This window comes from Delphinapterus leucas, chromosome 4 (assembly GCF_059928025.1).
Source record: "Delphinapterus leucas isolate spDelLeu-1000000601 "Yukka" chromosome 4, BTC_Dleu_Yukka2, whole genome shotgun sequence".
Taxonomy (NCBI): Eukaryota; Metazoa; Chordata; class Mammalia; order Artiodactyla; family Monodontidae; genus Delphinapterus; species Delphinapterus leucas.
The window spans coordinates 132,764,441-132,783,433 of record NC_143132.1 but is presented as its reverse complement, the minus strand read 5'-3'; the positions used below and the strand labels follow the sequence as shown (position 1 = coordinate 132,783,433).

The following is an 18,993-nucleotide window of genomic DNA, read 5'->3' as shown; positions in this document are numbered from 1 at the left end:
GCTGCCACCTTGATTCAACCTATAAATCTGTAGCAGGAAAAAGACGACAGACCACAGCCAGGAGGGACTGACATGGTAAGGTCAGGGAAGCAAGGCTCCAATACGGAGGATACCCCCCCTCCCCCAGTAGGAAATGGAGTGGGAGTGCTGGTCATAAGGCAAACTACCCTCTAAGATGGCCCAGTTACGCAGTGGCTGACAAAGATGATCCTTTCAGCTTTGAAGAAGGCAGATCCTCAGAGCAAAGATTTCTTATGAAAACCCAGGATCTGAATTCTTGTAACACTGCCCCTTTCTATTTTCAACCTGCTAAATTTGTTGAGTTCTAGTGAGAATTCTCTCTTATCCATCAGAGTAATTCACAGCATTACTCTAATATGAACAGAAACACAAGTGAGGAGCTTACAGACTTTCAAAGTTGAATGGAAAATAACAAAGAAAAGGTTTTCAAAGCAAAAGTCATGCCATCACCCTGCCTTTTCCAAGATTTTCAGAGCCGTGGTACTAGAAAACAGTTTAATCGCTAGTGAGGTAAAAAAAAGGTAAGAGCTTGATTATCCTACAGAAGGGACCGCTATTCTCAGAATTTATCACTGCTTTAACAATTCTTAATCTATGAACAGTTCAAGTTTAAAATATAAACCAAGACAAAGTACTATTAATTAAATGGCTGATAAAAGTAATAGTCTATTTGGGGTTCAGACTAGGAACAACCTTAGCAGAGACTCTTCTAGGCTCTCTCGCCAAGGAAGTAAACCTGCATGTGTTCTTGGCAAATCTCTGAGAAGAAACAAACCTGCCCAATGAATCTGTAAACTCCAAATGAAATCAGCACTTAGTAAGACACCATGCATCTATAGGTCTCTGGACTTGAAGGAACTGAGATCCACAAGTGTTTGCAGACTTATTATACATCTTCTAATATAAGTTATTTAAACTCTGTGGTTTTGTTTTCTCATTAACTGAGAAAACAATATGCTCAGATGAAATAATTTTTCTTACTTTAACAGTTGCAGGTTTTATGCCAAGGAAACAATTTTTTTACTACTTACTTGTGTAAAAAGTCAGGTTCAGAACCATGTTCAGACTCAGGCTCCTGAATCTGCTCTCCCATGGGCCGGCTATTCTCTCGCAGAACAGTGGAAGTGAGCTGTGGTGCTGGCAGGGGGCCAGGAGTCTGAATCATGGTGTCAGTCCTGTTCAGCCACGTATTATCCAGACTTTCATCTGTAAAATTCCAGTTAATGAGTGTCACAGAGTGTCATGGGTGGAATGAGCTCTGGTAGAAGTTATAGCATAGATTTAAAGCGCATGGCTCTGGAGTAGACTGCCTAGGTTTGAATTCCAGTTACACCACTCACCTGTGTGACTTTGTATAAGCGATTAAATTTCCAAAATTCAGTCTGCTCATATACAAAAGGGGATACTGGTAACTGACCTCATTGAGTTGTAAGGCTTAAATAAGGTAATGTATGTAAACATCAAATGTTAGCTATCCTACATTATCATCTCTTCGAAGTCCCTCCATCCCTACAGAAGGGGAAGAATGTGGCCAGCCAGAGAGACCCTTCTAACCTTCCTTTTGCTCAAGCAATAAAAGGCCTATTTACTGGGTCTTAGAGGGGCCCCAGGCAGCAGCACTTAAAATCTGGCTGGCCTTTACTGAGAAATCAGCAAATCCTGTTACACAATTAGGCACTGGTCACCAGAGAAGTAACTCTTTGGCCAGGTTATACTTGTGGGGCTGGATTGAGGGACTCACTGATTTCATGCCTCTAACTTCTACCTCTTTAGAGAAGTCTTCTCTGATCACCCCACTCAGCCCCCACTTACCATTCTTTTTTAGCTTCTAGAGGAAACAAAATCATTCTTGCTCACTTAGGGCTCAATTATACACTGTCCTGCATTGGCAGGTGATCTGTCATGTGTATATGTTATCTCTGTAATTAGATTTAAGTTTCTTCAAGAGACCAGGCACTATTTTTTCCTTCTTCTAAAGATCATTTATAAAGATTTGAACAGATTAAATTACTATTTATAGCATTATTTGCATATCTAAATCCTGATAAAATGCTACATAAAGTTCTACCTACAAAATTCTAAATTACAGTTGACCTTTGAACAATACGGTTTGAACAGCATGGGTCCACTTAAACGCAGATTTTTAAAAATATGTACTCCAGTACTACACGATCCACAGTTGGCTGAATCCACGGATACAGAATCAAGTACATGGACTGTAAAGTTAGATATGGATTTTCAACTCCATAGGTGGCTGGTGCCCCTAATGCTCCCCCTCACCCCACTGTTCTAGGTCAACTGCATTTTCTTGATGTGGGAAGACTTAAAAAATAGTATTACTGCTATGTGTTTCCTTCTGAAGAATTTTAATCACAAAATGTAGTATGAATCCCATTGTTTTTCCTCCCCCAATAAGTCTCAGAGACATGTGCATGTGAGGCTCCTCCTTTGCCATCAAGCATTCTCTCTCTCTCAGTGTATTCTCCAGTTTCTAAAATTTTGTCAGACACATGTATGTTCTGGATAGGCTTTTCTGTTCCTGGAAATACCTACCTATTGTCTGGTTAAGGTCATTCCACTGATCTGAAGCTCACTACTGAATCTCTTCAGCAAGATATGTTACATCTTCTTTTATTCATACCACTTTTCATTCAACATTTAATTCAAAACTTTTATTCTCTGCTGCACTTAAAATTTTATGATCATAGGAATGGTCTCATTTAGGTTCTTAACCTGGTAAACCATCTTTCAGCTTTCTACTACATGTCATCCTTTCCAGAAAAATTTTCCCTGATTCATTACGAGTTTGGTCACTCCCTGTATGTTTCCAAAGAACCTTTTTGGCCCATCAGAGCACTCACCACGCTGAACTGAAATTGCCTGCTTCTCTGTCTCCCTTTCTTCACTGGGAATTAATACCCAATCTCCAGCATCTAGTACAGTTCTTAGGAAGGTGCTTGGTAAAGACTTACTGAATAAAAGAGTAACTTCAGGAAGAACTCACTCTTCTTGAAGAGATCCTCCTAACCCTCAAGATTCCTCAATGAAAACACTTCTTGCAAAGCTCTCTCATCTTCATTCCAAACAGATGAAACTCTGTTGCTTAAGGGTTCTGGACATGTAACTTACCTTAGTTACTTGGTAAATTTGAAACTGATACGGAGCAAGTTTTCTTTTTTGCAATTTAATGATTACCAAATTAGGTTATCTGGTCCATATATGCTTCTCCGTCCTGAGGATGATAATACTAACTGCTCCATTAATGTATAGATAAATGGTTATCTAAATTCTCTAAGCCTTTGGTTTCTTCTGTGTAAAACCTGGATAATACTGTTGAACTCAGAATTGATTTATAAAACATCTATACAGCATTTATTATGTGCCAGGGACTGACCTAAGTGCTTTACAAATATTAGTCAAATAAATGATTAAGTGATGTAATGCACGTAAAACACATTCTTGGTATAGCAAGGATTTGATGAACTCTGGCTAAGATGACCATTACATCTAAGAAAAGCTGTGAGCAGAAAAAAAATACAGATAGAGGAATAGATGTGGGGTACCCTGATAAAAAGGCTGCTCTAGAAGACATTTCCGAAAGGAAATGACTGGCACCATTCTTTAGAGAACAGTTCAGGATCTTATACTGTAACGACAGGGTTCTGTATTTTCATTTTCTGGGCCAAAAAGATTTTAAGCCCCAAAACTGAAACTTGAAAGGTAATCTTAAACTTTACCATCAAGTCTGTAAATATTTTCAAATCTTTTATTCTCTTCAAAATATACATTCAGCCTAATCTACTGACTGATGCAAGAAAAGGGGCATTACTATATGATGACAACAGCAGCTAACATTTATCAAATGCTGCCTATGTGCCAAGCACTGTGCTAAGTAATCACTGTGTGTGCGCTAAGTTTTTTGGGGGAAGTATCTAATTTAATATTCACAATAGCTAACAGGACAGATACTCAAATCATCCTTCATCTGATCAGTGATTGAGGCTTAGAGAGGTTCAGTAACATGCTCAAAGGTCACACAGCTGAAAAACGAGAAAGCCAGGTCTGAATTCTAGAACTCTGAATTTAAGAGTTTGTGCTCTTCATCAGTAGTTAATACTGCCTCCCCAATGATGAAAGAAACATTAGACTTAAATTCTAATTAATTTTGCTGCAGATCTCAGCAAAGTCTTTGATGAGTCACTATTTTTTAGCAGCAGAGGTAAACAGAAGGTTGTGAACAGGGGCAACAGAGCGTGATGCAGATCACTGTCCTCTCTTGCTTTGGAGAGATTCTATTAGGAGAAGCATGGAGATGGAGCAAGATTATTTGGGAAAATAAGCATTTTTACTTTGAGTTTTCTTAGTTTAAGACTAATGTTTTGTTTAATAAAGCAATCTTTAGTCTTTTTGGATATAGGAATATCTATTATTGATTGCATTTTCATGACAGTTCAACTCCCTGTTCTCCATAGCCTATGAGGATTAAAAAACCAGATCTGGCCATCACTATTTTAATATACAAGAATAAATTATCCAACCAAGTGGTGGAAATGGAAAGTTGTTCTGGTATATTCATTGTGCTGCAGAGTTCCATCCTCAACTTACCAAAATCTCTCCTATATTAGGATGCATTTTGATAGAATAACATTATGACTGTCTTATTTTAAATTTTAATGTATTAGAGATCTATGGTAAGGGGATCAGTTTTATAAACCTTCCTGTCTCCTCTTTTTCTCTGTGCCTATCCTCCTCTGTGTTCAATGCTTTTTCAAGCTCTTTTTCCTTGACCCGTTTCTGTCCCGTTTTGTCTGTTACAACCTTTGTGGCTGAACCTCTCAGTGTATATGAAACATACAAGGAAATAATGTGCTTAACAGTATTATCTTGCTTCAACGGATTATTTACCACTTTATTTTTCTTGATACTATCAGGCACACTATTTGCCTCAGAGTATAAAGGCACACTTACCTTCTACTCGTTTTTTGTGAAGTGGAGGTCGTCCTTTCTTATTCCTTACTGAGGAGGTTTTGCTGCTGCTACTTCCACTGTTCACAGACATTCTATCATCTTCACCTCCAGTGACTAACGAATTTCTATAGGAGATGAGTGGAAGCCATACATCCTCCCTCCTTTCCATCATCTGTTCCGTTAGGAATTTTTCTAGGTATGAGTGACTAGAAACACAAAAGAAGCAGTCATTTTTATGGAAGCAGTTCATGCATCACTTATTTAATTTTTTTTTCCATAACCTGAGGCTCTCTCTCTCTCTGAAGGTTATGAAAAATCCTTAAGGACACACATTAAACTATTAACAGTGGTTACCTTTAGAAAGAGAGGGATTGAGAATTTAAGGTTTTGCTTCACAAATTCCTGGAATACTTTTTTTTTTTTTTTTTTGCGGTACACGGGCCGCTTACTGTTGTGGCCTCTCCCGCTGCAGAGCACAGGCTCCAGATGCGCAGGCTCAGTGGCCATGGCTCACGGGCCCAGCCACTCCGCGGCATGTGGGATCCTCCCGGACCGGGGCACGAACCCGTGTCCCCTGCATCGGCAGGTGGACTCCCAACCACTGCGCCACCAGGGAAGCCCCTCAGGAATACTTTTAAACAAGCAAATGTATTACTAAGGGTGTATGTGTATTTCTTCCTTTACTCCTTTCTTTGTTTTTAAATACCAATGTTTAAAATAAAAATCAGAAGTCTGGCAAAAAAGGTTATTGAATTTTCTTTTAAAGTGTTCAAACCAGGGCAGGATTTCTAGAATAGTGGCGTGAGGAGCTTGGCATACCCTCTCCCCAGCAAAACAACCTGTTTGGTGATGGTTGTTGATAGTGGGGGAGGCTATGCACATGTAGAGGCAGGGGGTCTATGGGATGGCAACTCTCTGTACCTTCTCCTCATTTTTGCTATGAACCTAAAACTGCTCTAAAAAATTAAAGTTAAAATAAATAACATAAATAAATTAAATCACATGTTTTCCTGTTAGTCTGGAAGACTGTACATGGCCCAAGACTGCCCTTCTCAGGAGCAATCAGTGAGGGACCTTCTAAGCTGCCGGTCCCCTGGCTGACCATGGGGCAAAGTAAACACCCTGAACTGTGATAGCAGCTTTCAAAAGCCACACCCACATCCAGCAGTAAAAATCTAACTTGCTAAGGAGGTTTAAGCACAACCTTTGATTAATAAGGGGCTGACACAGGCTAAATAATAAAAAACAAGGGAAAAAAAGATCTGAGTAGGGACAGCAGAGGCTGCATACTGCAAGAGAACAGACCTCACAGAGTTTGTTACTCCAAATAAATGACCAAGCAACCAACATCTATCTCTAGGAGGATAAAGAATGAATATCAAGAGTAACTAAATTATTATTTTACAATGTATCACATATGCAATATATTATCTAAAATGGTCAGTTTGCAACAAAAAATTATGAGACAAAGAAACAGGGAAATGTAATCCATATGTAGGAAAAAACCCCCAAGCAACAGAAACTTGGCCCACAACTGCAAAGCAATTATTATACATATGTTCAAAGAACTAAAGAAAACCATGTCTAAAGAATTAAAAGTATAATAACACTATCTCTCATTAAATAGAGAACATGAATAAGAAGATAGAAATATAAAAAAAAGAATCAAATGGAAATTCTGCAGTACAACAATGGAAATTTAAAAGTCACTAAAGGTGCTCAATGGATCTGAGCTGGCAGAAGAGAAATCAGTAATCTTGAACACGTATCAATAGAGATTATGTAATCTGAAGAGCAGAGAGAAAAAAAAATGAAGAAAAATGAACAGTGCCTGAGAGAAATGTGGGATTCATTAAGTACACTGACATGTATAATGGGAGTACCAGGAGAAGAAAGGTGTAGAAATAAATTTGAAGAAATATGGCTAATCACTTCCAAATTTGATGAAAAACATGAATCTACACATTTTCAAAGCTCAACAAAGTCCAAGCAGGATAGATGCAAAGAGATCCACAACCAGATGTATCGCAGTGAAAATGATGAATGCCAAAGATTAAAAAATCTTGAAAAGTATCAACAGTAAGAGAAAAGTAACTCATTACACACAAGGGAACTCCCAATAAGATTAAAAGCTGACTTCTTTTTTTTTTGTTTTGTTTTGTTTTTTGTGGTACGTGGGCCTCTCACTGTTGTGGCCTCTCCCGTTGCAGAGCACAGGCTCCGGACGTGCAGGCTCAGAGGCCATGGCTCACGGGCCCAGCCGCTCCGCGGCATGTGGGATCTTCCTGGACCGGGGCATGAACCCGTGTCCCCTGCATCGGCAGGCGGACTCTCAACCAGTGCGCCACCAGGGAAGCCCCAAAAGCTGACTTCTCATCAGACACAGTAAAGGCCAGAAGGAAGCAGGATAACATAGTCAATGTGCTGAAAGTAAAACGCTATCAACCCAAAATCTTGTATCTAGAAAACTGTATTTCAAAGCTAAAGATGAAATAAAAACACTCTCAGGTGAACAAAAGCTTAGAGAATTTGTTGCTGGTTTACTTGCTTTACAAGAAATACTAAAGGAAGTTCTTCAGGTTAAAAACAAATCAGAGAGTAATCTGAATTTACAGGAAAAAACAGAGTGCTAAAGGGTAATTACCAGGTAGTCATAAAGGACAATATAATTGCATATATACTTATCTTTTGTCCTTTTCACTGATTTTAAAAAGAAATTGTATAAAACTATGCATTGCTCTGTCACTGGAACAATAACATAGAAATGTGTATTTGACAATGTACACAAAAAAAGTGTGTGACAGCAAAGATGTATTAGTAAGGAAATGATAGCAGATGGTATTTCATACCCACAACTATGAAAATAACTAAAAAATATAATTAAAGATCTCTGAAGGAATTAAAATGTTACACTAGAAAATAGCCATTTAATATAAAAGAAGGCAATAAAAGAGGGAAAACAAAGGCACAGACATATAAAAAATAGAAATTATTATGGCAGAGATTGTTTCAAAAGAAAAAACATGATCTAACTACAGGCATGCCTCATTTTATTGTGCTTTGCTTTACTGTGCTTTGCAGATACTACATTTTATACAAATTGAAGGTTTGCAGTAACTCTGCATTGTCAAGATGACGGTTAGCATTTTTTATTTTTTATTTTTTTTATTTTTTTTTTTGCGGTACGTGAGCCTCTCACTGATGTGACCTCTCCCGTTGCGGAGCACAGGCTCCGGACGCGCAGGCCTAGCGGCCATGGCTCACGGGCCCAGCCGCTCCACGGCATGTGGGATCTTCCCGGACCGGGACACGAACCCGTGTCCCTTGCATCGGCAGGCGGACTCTCAACCACTGTGCCACCAGGGAAGCCCAATGGTTAGCATTTTTAAGCAATAAAGTATTTTTTAATTAAGGTATGGACACTGTTTCTAAGACATCATGCCATTGCACACTTAACAGACTACAGTGGAGTGTAAATATAACTTTTCTATGCACTGAGACACCAAAAAATTTGGTGACTTGCTTTACCTATTACAATATTTACTTTCTTGTGGTGGTCTGGAAGTGAACCTGCAATATCTCTGAGGTATGCCTGTATATGCTGTCTACAAGAAACACACTTTAGATTCAAAGGCAAAAAGACAGAAAGTGAAAGGATGGAAAGAAAGCTATACCATGCAAATAGTAACTAAAATAGAGCTGGAGTGGTTACACTAGTATCAGACAAAATAGACTTTAAGAGAAAAATTACTAGGGACAGAGCAGAACATTTTATAGTGATAAGTAAGAGTCAATCCACCAGAAGACATAACAATTATAAACATATATACAACTAACAACAGAGCCCCAAAATACACATGAAGCGAAAACTGAGAACTGAAAGGAGAAATAACAATTCAGTAAAAATAGTTGGAGACTTTAATACCCCACTTACAGTAATGGATAGAACAAATGAACAAAAGAAAACAGAAGACTTGAACAGCATCCTAAAGAAAACTATAAGCGAAATGGACCTTCAATCTTCTTGAAACCAGTCAAAAACAAAATAAAACTAAAATATAATTAATATAAAAGAAGAAAGTTTTCCACAATAGTTAAGCCAGTGTTCATAGATCTTTGAATTAGAGAATAAGAAATCATTTCCACTTGCAAATTCTAGGGTACTGAAAGGTAAACAATCAAAGAAAAACTATATAAAAGTTTGAAAGAAAATTATAGTCCCCTAAAATAGGGGTCCCCAACCCCCAGAGTCTGTTAGGAACCAGGCCGCACAGCAGGAGGTGCGTGGCGGGTGAGCAAGCAAAGCTTCATCTGCCGCTCCCCATAGCTCACATTACCACCTGAACCATTCCCCACCCCCACCCCCCATCCATAGAAAAACTGTCTTCCACGAAACTGGTCCCTGGTGCCAAAAAGGTTGGGGACCGCTGCCCTAAAACAACCTATCAGAGCCTAAGTTACCAAGAGTAATTATATCTAGATGATTTTTTTCAAAAATTAAACATTTAAAATTATAATGGTGTCATGATAAAAGCCACTTGTCCTGCAACATGCAACTTACACAGTCTTTTTGTCTTGTCGAAGAAGCTTAGATGAAAATTCACTTAGTACTTCTAGGAAAGCCAGATTAGGAGGTGGATATTCTTGTCCTTTCTGATTTTGGTATTTAAAGGCAAATTCTATGCCATCCCTGAAATAAAAGAAAATATTGTCTTATTCTTCCAAATAGCTAGTATAGTTCTTCAATGGGCTAGAATTTCAAAAATAGTTGGGAAGGCATCAAAATCATCACTGAAGGTAGTAAAATCTGACAAATTCAAATGGTAAAATAATGTTAATTTGTATGACATAGTTGCATAATAATATTTAATTTTATTATTTACAGTGGAAAACAATTTATATTGTGAACATGTATTTCACAACTTATATTGGGAAAAATAATAAGCAATAGCTAAACACCCACAAAGCTAAATTCCTGTGTAGCTTTTAGAGATAACAGAATACCCTGGAAAGATACTGAGATTGTTAGAAAATTTGGTTCTTAGAGCTCGTCATGGTACCAAGCAGGTGTCTGAGTTTTTGTAAGATAACTTAAAATTTTTTGTCATTCAGTTTTCCATTATGAAATGAGGTTTCCATTATGAAATGAAGTTGCACAGTGCTTTTAAACCTATGTCTCCCACAACACTTTCTCACCAATAGACCAGATAAGAACATCCTGTTAAACTTTCCTTTCTATACTTTATAAAATGAAAAAATGTGTGAAGTAACTATTTTTCAAATTAAAAATACCCCCCTGGTTGAGAATCACTAGATTAGACAACCTCTAAAGTTCTCATAACTTGAAAATTCCAACATTTGTCACTTTAAAAATTGGTCATATAATAGTTGTTTCTGGTAAATTCCCGTAAACCAGACTGTATATAACAGAGTGTTTATTTAGCTCACTCACTTGTGAAGCGTGGCAACTGCTTCTCGTGTCTTGATCTGGTCCAATCCGAATGTAAGGGCAAAGCGACGTGCCAATTCTTTAATGCCACTTACATGGGCAGATGTCCTATCTAGGTTGGGACCTTGCTCTTGAACAAGTTCATTAAACAACTGGTAGAAAGAAAAAAAGAGGAAAAAACCTATAGTTAAGAAATATTTATTTATTGTTAGAATAAGTAATATAATTTAAAAATATTTAAAAGCCATATGGTAAAATACATATTTCCCTCCTTGTACTAACAGTAGCCACACTGTTCCCGTTCTCCAAGTCATCTACTATTTCTTGAGCTCATTTTCATGCTAGTTGTGTGATTAAATGCAAACCAAATTTCTTTTTTACCAAAAAGGAACACATTTTGGGTTGGGAAAAGGAAATATGTTTACAAAAATATACTACGTATTCATAAACATCTATGTATTCTTTTTGTTGTTTTCACAGGAATGGTAATATATGAAATACAGGGTTCAGAACTTTGTTTTTTGATAAGAACATTATGTAAAAGACGACCATTAAGATATATGGGGTGATTTTTCCCACCCAATAAAACAAAATATACAAAAAAGTTCTTAAACTGAGTGAAGAGGTTTTATAATTACATAGACATTACATATATTGTATCAAAATAACAGAAACAAAACTCTGGAGTACTAAAGAATATAAAAGCAATCATCATTCTGTCATCAAAGTCAGACACTTAGATTATCTGCCTTCCCTTCTATTATGAGAGACGGATAACCCAAGCTTTCATCTAAAGCCACTCCCTACTTACGTACTGAATCTCCCTGTCCTTTACCTACTTAGTGGTTTGGTCCTGAGCTATTGCTTTCTCCTGAATCCATTAACTCTTCCCTCTCTGTTAGATGCATGCACCTTAAAAATCAAGCAAACAACCCTAACTTCTTAATTCCATCACTCTGCCAGTTACCAACACGTTTTTCTCATTCTCTTTACACAAAGATCCTGAGTATTGTTTACATTTGTTTTCTTCCTCATCTCCCAATCTCTCAATACACTTTAATCACACCATTTCACTGAAATAGCTCTTATCTTCTATTAATTATGTTGTCTACCATTTTAGGTTTCTTTAGCAATAGACCAGCTTAAACTACTTACTCTGCCATGACTAGAAACAGCAGTTCTTCCAGAGATTTTCAAATTTATACATAGATAATTGTTAATAAATTCTTAAACTTTAAAATGTTTTCACAGATAATTATACACAATAGCCTTAAACTTTAAAATTTACATTTAAAATAAATTACAAAGAATATATTTCACTGTACGAATATCAAAGTTCTCTTTTCTCTTTCCCATTATATATCATTCTTCTCTCCAAAGATAATCAAGGTTAAAGTCTGAAATGTGACTAATTTAGACACATTAATACATAAAGTGACTAATTTAGACGCATTAATATATTACATATATAAAGTTTTAACTTTTACATAAATGGTACTGTACGATATATTTTATCCTGAAACTTGCTATTTGTCACTTAATATTTTGTCTTAAAAATCGTTTAGCTACTTCAGAGTATCAGTTTATTTAACCATTCCTCTGTTGATGGACATTTAGACTATTTCCAATTTTGCAATATTACACAAACTGTTGCAGTACAACATCTTTCACATATACGTTTTTGTGCACACCTGCATGTATCTATGTAGATACCTAAGTAGCAAAAGTACTGGTTTAAAAGGAATGTATACCTTAAATTTTGAAATATACTGCAAAATTATATTCCAAGAAGGTAAGAGCAATTGCTTTCACAAGGGACCTTTTCTTGCCACATCTTTAGCAATCACTGGTATTATCTATCATTTTAATTCATGCCAGTCTATTTGGCAGTGATAAATGTCTCCTTGTTTCAATCTGTATTATATTAATTATTAATTAAGTTATGCCTCTTTTCATGTGTTTACTGCTTTTTAAATTTTCCTCTTCTGAAAAGTGGCTTTTCATTTGCTCACTTTTCTAGGGGATTTATTTACTTTTGTTACTGATTTGTAGGATTTGCTATGTATGATTAAAAATATTTTCCCACAATCTGTCACTGTTTTTTAAATTTTGTTCAGAGTGCTGGTTGATGTATAAATCTGTGTAAGTATATATATATAATCAATTTTTTACATTGTGGCTTCTTTCCTTGAGGACTTCCCTACTCCAGGACATAAAAATATCCTTTTATTTTCTTATAAACTTTTAATTTTTAACATGTATATGTAATCCACCTAGTAGTTATTTTGGGTGCATGTTATGTAGGGCTATCACCTATTGAATAGGCCCGATCCTTTCCCCACTGACCTTTATCATAGGCTAAATATATACATACATACCTACAGCCATCCCCAACTCTCCCATCTCTACGTTAATACTAGGCATTTACTAGAAATCTTATTTAGGCAATACATGTGACGTATTTTCTTCTTTGGATACTATTGTTGCCCCTTCCCTTATTAAATACTTTAAAAATGTATTTTTAAATTTTTTCTTTAAAAATGATTACTTTTAAAATATCCAATTTGGCATTTCATCTGGTCTAAGAAGAGATCACCTTAGGATTTCATCTATTTGAAATGTGAACTATAGGACTGTCTTTCTAAAGAAAATACACATAACACATCTTTGTACCAGAAAGTATCCATAGTAATGTATTAATGCAATGACCTAATTTAAATGAGGTAAGATACCTAGCACACAATAATAAGCACATGGAAGTGCTCAATAATATTAATTCTACTCTTCATCTCTTTCCCTTCAAATTTCTTACCTGTTGTAAACTGAGAATGAGGGTCTTGGCACACTGAATTTTATCAATCTGCCTGGTTTTACTCAGTGTTTCCTTAATAATATCACCATAGTCATTGTAATACTGTGAGAAAAAGAAAAAAATATAGTTTTAAAACTGTTGATATTTAATGAGATAAATAGGCTGATGAAAGAAATGGAAAGGTGAGTACAGAGGTGTTTAATTTTTCATCCTAAAAACCTAATGAGAGTTAAAATATATTGTCTAAAGTTAAAGGAATACACATTTGATATTTAAAATTATGAAATAACTAATAATAATTAAACTAAAAAATTGGTAATTCCAAGAGGAGAAGAAGTGATATAGGTGAGCAAAATTCCTCATTCTTTACAACATGGATTCAATAGATTTAAAAGGTGACAAATCAAGAAACAGAACCCTGACAGAAACATCTTAAAGAGCTAAAATCAAAACAGTTAAAATTTCTGGCTTACTTCTGGGGAGTAGGCCTAAATAAGGGGAAGGGCAGATTACAGTAACAGATTTAAGTTTTCACTGAATACTTTTGTGCACTCACTATCCCCCATAACATGTCTATATTTTACCATTATAAAAAATAAAAACACTGATTTCTTCAACAGTGATTAAGAAAAATTCAACTAATTTCTTTATAATTCAATTTTTGGATACAGGATTTAAAGAGTTTTCCTTGTGAGTAAATAATTAGGAAAAACTTTGAGACCATTAAATCTGGATGTTACTTCCAAGCTAGAGCATAAAACCTATAACCTTTGTAAAGAAGTGAGTATATTAGCTTGACAACTGGATTTTTATAATCTTCAAGAAGATGGGTATACTTCCATGATGTGAAGTGCAAAAAAAAAGGGGAAATGTCTCGAAAGAATCATCCTTTCAGTGCAATTAAAAATTATCTCAATGCAGATAAAAAGAGAAAGATATATGAGAACACTAAAGTGGTTCGACAGGTAGATCAACAATAAATTCAGATTTTTAATGATCACATAGAGAAATGAGGCAAAAAGCCAAATAGACAAGGATGTATAATAAAGAATAGCAAACAACTATTAAAATATTCACAAAAAGATTAAAGTCTAGAAAGAACAGAAGAGTGTAAAAATTGCTAAGGATGATAAAGCTTATTTCTTGAAACCAAGACAGTATTGCTAAGGGATGACAAGGAAAACCATATTAAGCTCATATTCATCTAACCAAACCCCGTTTCGACATTACTTTTGGAAGCCTTGTCTGGTTGCTCACTTAAGTCTCTATTTGTGCTTGCTTTGTAATTTATACATCTATCTCTACAGTAATCATGATGAGGCGTTATGGTTTAGTGGAAAGAGCTAAGCTTTGAAGCTAGGCAAACCTAAAATCGAGTGCCAGTTTTTGCTACTTTAATAGTTGTGTGGGGACTTCCCTGGTGGTCCAGTGGTTAAAACTGGTCTTGCAATGCAAGGGACACCAGTTCGATCCCTGGTCAGGGAACTAAGATCCCACATGCCGCGGGACAACTAAGCCCACGCACTGCAACTACTGAGCCCACGTGCCACAACTAGAGAGCCTGCGTGCCACAACTGCAGAGCCCATGCACTCTGGAGCCCTTGCACCACAACCACTGAGCCAGTGCACTCTGGAGCCCGCGTGCCACAACTAGAGAGAAGCCCGCGCACTGCAATGAAGAACCCACGCGCTGCAACGAAAGATCCTGCATGCTGCAACTAAGACCCGACGCAGTCTGTAAGTAAGTAAGTAAATAAATAAATAATTTTAAAAAGTTGTGTGGATCTTTGAAAGTTATTTAACCTCTCTGAGCCTTAATTCCCTTATCTGTAAATGATGATATTATTTCCTAACTCACAGAGTTACTGTAATCAACAAAGATAATATAAAAGCTTTAGAACAGTGTCTCAAATATAAATGGCATAGAACACAGGCAGCTATTCATTATTAGCATGTTATATTATGTTTACATTTCAGTTTCTCTGTTAATCTGTAACCTCCTTAGTGCAGAAATCATGTCTTATTTAAATCCCTGGCTACTAACACAGTGCTCATCACACTGCAGTTGTTTAGCAAAATATGATGACTTAGTTACTATGTCATAACTAGAATTGGACATAAACATGTGAATCAATGGAATACACAATATTCTGAACATGGGCAAAATAAAATACTGTGTCTGACATAAGAACAAGGCCAAAATACATAAACTGAGAAGTGTGCCTCTTAGGCTGTATCAAAGATTTTTGAGCACTGCTTTTTTTGTGGTTCAGAAACAAAATGCAGCTTCTGGAAAGGAGAGCAGCCAGGAAGGCAACTACCTATCAAAATCCTGTCATATAAAGAATGGTATAAAACCTTTCAACATCTCTTTACCTCCCTCAGGAAAAAAATCCCAAGTTCTCACACAGCATATAAGGTCTACCCTGTCAGTTTCTTTAAATCTTACCTCTGGCTCCATTCTCATAAGCAATCTATGTTACTATATCAAATTACTTGCATTTCCCCCAAACAATTCATTGCTTTGTACACGAAGTCCGATCTGCCTACAAGTCCTCCTACTACTTTTTTGCTTGACTGGCTAATTTATGCTTATCGTCTCAGACTTAGTTCAGAAGGCACTTCTAAGCAGTTTTCATTAACCCTCATATTTCTTAAGAGCGGGGTATCTGTTTTATATATTTCCAGGAACCCCTATACGTACCTCTGTTATACTGTATAAATGCAATTGTCTAATTACTTGACTATTTCCAGCTTTAGACCACTTTGGAGCAGGAATTTAAAAATCTTTGTAACTTGAGTGCCTGGCAACACAGTAGTAGGCATACTTATAAATGTATCTGAAGAGATTTCATAGGGAAGAGAGTTAGCTTTCTTCCGTAAGAGTCCATGGCCTCATGCAAATAAAAAGGCATTCTTTCATATAAATGTAAGCAACTCCTACTTTATGGAACTGATATAATAGTATAGAGTGATAAAAAGCTCATATATAAAAGAGAGGAATTTTAAATATGTCAGAAAATCATCAATAATATTTAGGTAGGAGCTGTCAATTTTAGCTTATTCATCATTCTTTCATGTTTAATTGCAAACTTCTCTGCTACTAAAGTGGAAGGAGAAAAATAAGAATATGAAACTACTATCTTAATAAATAAATATCCCATTTAAAAAAAGACTGTAAAACTATACCTTCATGTAGTGTTTAAAGATGTCTGCAGCTGCATGCATGTCAACAATATCGTAGATGATAAGTTTGCTGAAGGCAGCAAGTAGATTCCTTCTCTTATGTAAGGCCTCAATTTTATTAGCTTCGTCTTCTTCATCACCCTCTAACCACAGAAAATAAATTACTTATGAACTTTGGCCCTTTATCCAAGGTAAAACAATGCAGACAATCTGCATAATAAAAAACCAGCTTATAACTTTACAAATAGGTACAATTCAGTTTTAGATGGGCTAAAAACTGTTAGTTGTACTGATTATTTTAGGGTGCTATATTTAGTTAAACATTTATTAAACACTTAGTAGGCACTAAGGTTTTCTGTCTTCTAGGAGATTGTCATAGCAAAGATTGAGTAAAGTAAACAAACCATATAGATTTTTTTTTCTGATACTTTTGTCATAATAATACTGTTGTTCTGTTTACCTTTAAAATGCTGTCTTCTCTTATCTGAATATTCCTTATGTGCTAATGTATTTCTACAGAGAAGAAATTTCTAGAAATTTTTAAGACATAGGGAAAAAGTTTTCTTTTAGAAAAATATATGGGGAGTAATGGAAATTATATGGAGGAGTTAGTTTTCAGTTCTTGTCCTAAACATGGTTACACTGTAAGCTGAGAAAGTATATTTTGCAAACTATGTTAATGTGCATATGCATTTTTTTAAACAAAACCTTACCAAATGCTTTCAAACAAGTAGTCTTTATTCCTCAAGTTTTAGATTCTCAGGCCCTATTGGCTTATCTATTTCTAATCCCAAGAAAAATTTCTCCACAAGGCCATAGACAATAAAAGTTAACACATTTGTTTCAGGCTCTGTACTGACCCTCTCATGTTTTGGCGTGCCCTTATTTAGGGACAGTGTTCTTCCTTCCCTTCTTTGCGTGTACATATTCATAAAAAAACTTACTCTCAACTTCTCTCTTCCCTTTCTATTAACTGGTCCTGCTGTGAAGCATCAACGCTTTGAGAAGTTGGAAATCTTTTTGCTTAAGATAAGTAGAAGGTAAATTTTATCTCCTGAGATTAATATGAGCTCAAAATAAAGATCCTTTGTTCACAGCCCAGTATTTTCTAAAATGTTCTATTAAATAAAGAATATTCTAATAGCACCAGGTAGATCTGTGGATCTGATATGCCACAGATCTTAGAGGTTATCTATTTCACAAATAACCTATGTAATATTTATTTATAATTATTTATATTCAGTCTAATTTTACTAAGTTTTCATTCTGCAGGCTCAGCACAATTTTGACTGGTGAGGTTTGATAACATTCTTTTAGCACTTAGTATCTTAGAGTCACATTTTGTTAATTTAAGTAATATATGATCACTACTCAGAAGGAGAAAGGAACTCAGATGCTTTCCTTTAGAAAAATTGTGAACCTGGAAGCAGTTCAATTAGAAAAAAACCATCTATCCTAAATATACATTTTACACATGTGGGAAATGACAAATGTACACAATTATTTATTATAGCATAGATTATAATAGTAGAAGATTGGCAACTACCCAAATATCAATATGAGATGAATAATATAAATTATGCTCTATTTAAATAATAAAATACTATGTAGCTATTAGAATAAGGAAGCTCTATATGTAGTGATGGGGAAAAATCTTTAAGGCACTATGTTAAAATTAAAGCAGGGACACCTCACTGTGTATATTTTTATTCTTGTTGGTTTCTTAACTACATGAATGTATTCACTTTTTTTTTTAAGAGAGAAACTGTAGTATTTTTTAGGATTGAATTTGAAATTTTTTCTCATATCTTTTGGGGTTGGTAAAACAAGATCAATATTGACAAAATGATAGCTACAAATACCCATGCTCTGGTTCTCCTCATCTTGGTCAATGAAAACATGATCCATCACAAAACTGAGGAGTTCAGACTGAAGTCCAGTATCTGGATTAAACACCAAAGGCTGAAGGCCCTCCCTGCCACCTGTCATTAATTGGTGGCTGAAAATCATCAATAGATCACAGAGTAACATGAAAGCCTGGAATGCAAAGGAAATTCATCAGTAAAATATTGTACAAATGTAGCTGTAACTACAAATCAATGTTAATGAAACTATACTAAATTAAATACAGCTCAGTAACAGTACCATAATAGAAATTCTGAGTATTCAAATTGCAGCTACTTAATTTTAATTTCCAAACTGAATAAAATTATTTTGTCTCATTACAAACTAGTCATACTTAAGACTCTCCACCCCCCTAAATATAACCTGCTTCTTTTACTTGGCTGTATTAACTCAAAACAGTTAAGAGATTTTTGACTTGAAATTATAAAAAATGAGTTAAACTCAACTCTGGAAATACAAAATTGATATAATAAATTAATGACAGATGTTACAAATCAATCTTATACTGCATAATCAAATAATAAGCATAAATCTTAAGACAAACTGTATAATTCAACAAATTACAATGTAGTACTTTAAGTCTGTAAGCTCCTATTTTGGATTCTTCTTTAAAAAATCTATTGTAAAACGAAATTTTTAACAGTAGGTTAAA

At 35.5% G+C, this 18,993-nt stretch overlaps 1 protein-coding gene across 4 annotated transcripts in view; it reads right to left on the bottom strand.

Annotated features, from left to right (window-relative positions):
- Positions 1-18,993, bottom strand: part of STAG1 (STAG1 cohesin complex component) — a 441,577-nt gene that overhangs the window by 5,619 nt on the left and 416,965 nt on the right. For all 4 annotated transcript variants that reach the window (XM_089910049.1, XM_022582560.3, XM_089910050.1 and 1 more), the window contains 7 exons: positions 18,299-18,473; positions 16,440-16,579; positions 13,251-13,352; positions 10,442-10,590; positions 9,551-9,679; positions 4,990-5,195; positions 1,053-1,227 (listed from right to left, as the gene is read on the bottom strand). In XM_089910049.1, coding sequence (XP_089766175.1) covers positions 1,053-1,227; positions 4,990-5,195; positions 9,551-9,679; positions 10,442-10,590; positions 13,251-13,352; positions 16,440-16,579; positions 18,299-18,473 — 1,076 coding nt within the window. The remainder of the gene's footprint in view (positions 1-1,052; positions 1,228-4,989; positions 5,196-9,550; positions 9,680-10,441; positions 10,591-13,250; positions 13,353-16,439; positions 16,580-18,298; positions 18,474-18,993) is intronic.